Source organism: Lipotes vexillifer, unplaced genomic scaffold (assembly GCF_000442215.2).
Source record: "Lipotes vexillifer unplaced genomic scaffold, Lipotes_vexillifer_v1.1 scaffold1691, whole genome shotgun sequence".
In the NCBI taxonomy this organism is placed as follows: Eukaryota; Metazoa; Chordata; class Mammalia; order Artiodactyla; family Lipotidae; genus Lipotes; species Lipotes vexillifer.
This window is the reverse complement of record NW_006789046.1, coordinates 2202332-2207105: the sequence shown is the minus strand read 5'-3', so window position 1 is coordinate 2207105 and position 4774 is coordinate 2202332. Positions and strand designations below refer to the sequence as shown.

Genomic DNA, 4774 nt, shown 5'->3' with positions numbered 1-4774 from the left:
AGGTAAAGACACGTGTCCCGGAGTGACCTTCCACTCGGTAACAGACATGTCCCGTCAATGAAGTTTCATCTGAAAATAGCGTCGATATTTAAATAGATACATTTGGTCAACGGCGCTTCTTTATACAAAGTCTAAAATACCAGTTTTACAAACGCGAGCATTTAAAAATCCCCATTCCCGGGGCTTCTCTTTACAGGCGCAATTTCGTAATTTAAAAAAAAATCATGTAGTACACCGTCTTCCTCTTTTTTACCCCCCTCACTTCAAAGGCAAAAGTCTGGAGGAGAGAGAAGATGAGAAGAGGGAGGTGGGAATACGGGGAGTGCGGAAGAGAAACCAGACTGGGGTTCCCGCCCTGTCCCCCCAGCATCGAGAAGTTTCCCCCCTCAATCCCGGGTCCCCGCCGTGCTCGCCCGGAATCTGTGCTTCCTCTCAAGGCTCAGGGCCCCCTCGCCCCTCCCTCCACTAGCAATGGGAAGTTAGATCCCCGCTGGCCCTTTAAGGGAGGGGGAGGGCGGGGAGGCCGCAGGATCATTCCTCGAAGGGACCGGGATGTGAGGGGGACAGATTTGTGCTTTTGAGTCAAAAGAGGAGCGCGCGTTCTGCGACCCTGGAGCACAGCGTGGTCAGGAGTCGGCCGGGGCGGGGGCGTCCCGGGACCCGCCGCCACGCAAGGCCTCCCCAGCCGTCTCTTCTCCAACTCCCGCTCCTCCTCCCCCTCTGGCGGAGTTTGAATGTCGAGTTCAAATAGAGAACACTCCGCGAATCGAAAAGGCCTATAAATTATAGCTTTTGCTTTTAAGGGGGTAAAAAAAAAAAAGGAAAAGTTCTGATGCGCACTCTTGGATGGAAACCTCCCCTGGCCCCTCCCCTCTCCCAGCCGAAACCGCCGGGATGCGAGTCCTGCCGGCTCCGAGCCCCGAGCCCCAAGCCCAGACCCTCCATCGCACTCCCAGCCAAGCTGCGGCCCCCGCTCCCAGCCGCCCCTCCCTCTGTGGGTCCCGCAGGGTGGGCCTGTCTGGCCATACATTCTCCTGAGAGCTGGCGGCCCGCCCTCCCCGAGGGAGGGAGGCTAGTCCAACTCTTCCTGGGAGGTGGGGGCCACCGTCTCTTCTGGCGTAACTAGAGGACGCGAAAAGGAAAAGTCCACCCCCGACCACTTTTCTTGTAAAACAACAACCGCCTCGAACTCTGGGCACTGACATGCAATCCTCCCAATTTATCCTGGCATTTCGGGAATGTAAACAGATTCGCTGGATTTCTTTTCTTTCTGTGGAGTAAGGAAAGGAATCGAGGGAACTGGGAGATTTTGTCCACATGACATACACACGATCCGATCTGCGTGTACAACACACACATCTCCCGTAAAGTGCTTTTCCTGGTGTGGTCCTGGGAGAAATCTGCTGCTCCCCAACCACCCGCAACTTTTTACCTTTAACCTCACACACAAAATGTTACTCCAGTTAATACTTTCTCCCCGCAACAGATTTCTTAATCTTAAAAAAAAAAAAAAAAAAAAAATTAGGAAAAAGAATAACAGACTGACCCCACCCCCTTCCTTTCTGATTGGGGAGCCAACCTTTTGTTGGCCTGGCCCACCAATGGGAAGAGAGAAAAAATCCGGGTCCTGCCTTGGTTCCAGGGGTCTGACCTGGGGCGGTAGGAAAAGAGAGGAGGGGTTAGGTGGGCTGGCTGAGTCTCTCCAGACATCATCAGAGGCCCAGTGCCCAGGTCTTCATCCTCCCTAGTGCCCTGGGTGGCTGTCAGGCCCCTCCTGCCCACCTCAGCCTGTCTGCCCCAACTGAACCACACTGAGTCTCTCTTTCTCTCCTCGTTTAAATAAAACAACTTCAAGAGTTGAAATATATATATTTAGATATTTTTCTTAAATAACATATTTACATCTAATAGAAAATATAACTCTAGAGATAATCTTTCCAACCAAAACTGAGGGGGAGGGATGAAAGGAAGGGGGTTACGTGAAGGTAGGGACGGGAAAGGACCAGCCAGAAGGCCACCTCCCACCCAGAAATAAAAAGCATTATTCCAAGTTTTCACTCTCACTCTCTCTCCTGCTCTCTTGTCCTGGGATCACCCACCCAGCAATTCATCTTTTCTCTTTAAAAAAGCCTTGGTCCGTGTTACTTTCCTTAATTGTGACGGTCAAAAAGTTTGAGGTCACGTCGGTGACCACCACCTTCTCCAAGTTGGTCAGAGAGGGGCTCCAGGATTCTTCCTCTGGGTCTCCCAGGATTCTGGCCACTGGGATCCTGGCGATGAGGGAGGGCCTTCCCCCTTGGGCCCCCATGTCCCGATACAAGCCCCCCACAGAGCTGGGGGTGCCTGAGCCATGCCGGACCCGGGGGCCACCAGGGTCCAGGGTGCCCTGGCCTTTGGCCTCCAGGAAGGCGGCCCTGTGCTTTATGACCCTGGCTGGAAAGGTGTCCACAGCCAGCTTGCCCGTGGCCTCAGCTGGGCTGGGGCTGGCCACACCACACTGGGCCAGGTCCGAGTCCTGCCTTCGAGCCAGCTGGATCACACTGTGGCCAGCTGGGAACTTTCCTGCCCCGGAAGCAGTGTCGTCCAGTTTCCTGCCCTTGAGGTAATCTCCAAGGCTATCACTGGGTTCTCCCAAGGGCCTTTGTGAGGGGTCCAGGAGCTCTTTCCGGGGCTTGGGACCTCGCTTCTTGGAGCTGTCGCCTGGTGAGCTGGGTTTGTCATCTGTGCGGCTAGCACCCCGTTCACGCTCTCGTTCCCTCTCCCTCTCTCGATCACGGTCCCGAGGGGGCTCCACTCGGCAGGTGCTGCTGCTCCCCGGTGGCGAAAGGCCCATGTTCCGAAGGCCCTCACGGGCCCGGGAAGTAGAGGCCAGTTCTTGGGGTGAGCGGCCGGGATAGGGGATCCGAATGCCTCGGGCAGAGTCACTTCGGAACTCGTAAGTTTTGGCCTTTGCCTTGGCTTGGGCCTGCAAGAAGAGAATGCAGTGTCAAGAGCAGAGCAGGGCTCTGTCCACCGCCCCCACCTCCCCACCCCTCTTCCAGCCCCACCCTCCCTGCTACACTCTCTGATGCCTTGGAATTTCTATATGGGTTGGGGTGAAGCTTAGGGGCAGCAGTCTGGAGGAAGGAGTAGACGATCTATCTGGAAGCAGCCATCCACACCAAGCACACTTCTTGTATTTGATTATATGTCTATTTGGGATGGCTGGGGGGGTCAGATAAAGGAATTCTAGTATGGAATTCTAGAATGCCCCTCCCCTCAAGACACCCTTAGCGGTGCCAGTGACTTGGTGACAGGCTGTCTGGGGACTCCCTCCTAGATTACAAATAGGACACCCCACTGGTTCACAAGCCCTCAGGGCCCGCTTCCCACAAACTGACATAACATTGCTGCCCACCATTGGACACTGCCATCCTACCTTGAGCAGGAAGGTTTTAGGTTTGGGTCCTCGCTTTTTGGGGCCATAGAGCTCCATCTCTCGTTCCCTGCAGAAAGGAAGGAGGGAGAAAGGGGTGTGTGAGTAAAGAAACTAAGAGAGCCTCCAGTTCAAGCTGGATAGGAGCTACCCTTCGTGTTCTAAGTGAGAATCCGAAGCTTGGAGGGGCCTCTACCTTTCCTCAAAGGCTGCGAGCAGGCGAGCATCCAGGATGTTTTCTTCAGGTTCCCATGTGCTGTACCTAAAAGGAATCAGGAGGAAGTGGGCATCAGTCCCGGGAGCAGGGAAAGAGCCGCGGGTAGGTGTGTGTATGTCTGTAACTTTTCTTGTTGCATTGTATTGTATTTCAACGTAAAGGGAAAAAGAGGAAGAAAGCAAGCTCCCAAATAACAGTCTGGGGTTGAGGATTGCACAGAACCTACTTACTTCTGCGACCAGCCCTTCCATTTCACGAGGTATTCCATGCGTCCCTGAGGATGTAAAAAGGAAAATGTATGTGTGCACGGGGAAAAATGCATGACGAGGACACGAGAAATACATGCAAAAAATGCATGCACCGAATGAATGCGCGAAATCCCACCGCGAAAGGCAAGCGCCCGCTGCATCACCCCCTGCACGAAACGCTGCACCAAGTGCATGCACCGGCATTCATTCCCCCACCCCGCCCCCCACCCCCCACCCATGCAATCTGTGCATCGCTGCAAGTCTAAGGAAAGCGCTTGGGCTCAGAGCCGCCGCCACGGCCGCGGCCGCTGCTGGGACCTGGGGGAAGGGAAGCTGGGCTGCAGCAGGGGGAGGGAACCCGGGCCGGGAGGGGAGGGCTCGGCCCAAGGCCTGGGGGCACCTACTTTCCGTATGCGCCGCTTCAGGAGGGCTTCGGCCGCGAACACCCGCTCCCCCACCGCTGAAAGCTCCATGTTGACTCGCCGCTTCCCCCCTTGGCCGCTTCCAGGAGCAGAAAAGCAGCAGCCAGCGCACGACAGACCATAATACTCTCCCGCTGACGTCAGTTCTCCTCCCCCTCCCGCGCGCTCGCTCCCTCCCCACCCCCTCCCGCGCGCGGCTCCCTCCTCCCTTCTCTCCCCGCGCTTCCTCCCGCCCCACGTGTTGCTAACGACGTTGCTAAAGCCGAGCGGCCAGGGCCAGCTCTCCCGCGCTCTGATTGGGCGAGCTGCGGGCCACGCCCCTCTCGCTTTCTCCCCCGCGTTGCTACGTGACCCGCGTTCCAATCGCCAGGGGGCGGAGTCCGAAGCGACTCCGGAGACAGAACGCTGGCGGGGGGGGGAGGAGAGAGAGGCCGCAGACGGAAGTGACGTCGAGTGGAGGGCGGGGTCGGCC

At 56.4% G+C, this 4774-nt stretch overlaps 1 protein-coding gene across 1 annotated transcript; it reads right to left on the bottom strand.

Annotated features, from left to right (window-relative positions):
• Window positions 1–1853: 1853 nt before the first annotated feature.
• On the bottom strand, window positions 1854–4414 carry CBX8 (chromobox 8). The gene is made up of 5 exons (XM_007462350.1): window positions 4285–4414; window positions 3863–3906; window positions 3612–3677; window positions 3419–3485; window positions 1854–2965 (listed from the first exon to the last, which is right to left on the bottom strand). Exons 1-5 carry the CDS (start codon window positions 4351–4353, stop codon window positions 2108–2110), a joined length of 1104 nt encoding a protein of 367 aa, XP_007462412.1. The 5' UTR covers window positions 4354–4414; the 3' UTR covers window positions 1854–2107.
• Window positions 4415–4774: the final 360 nt, after the last annotated feature.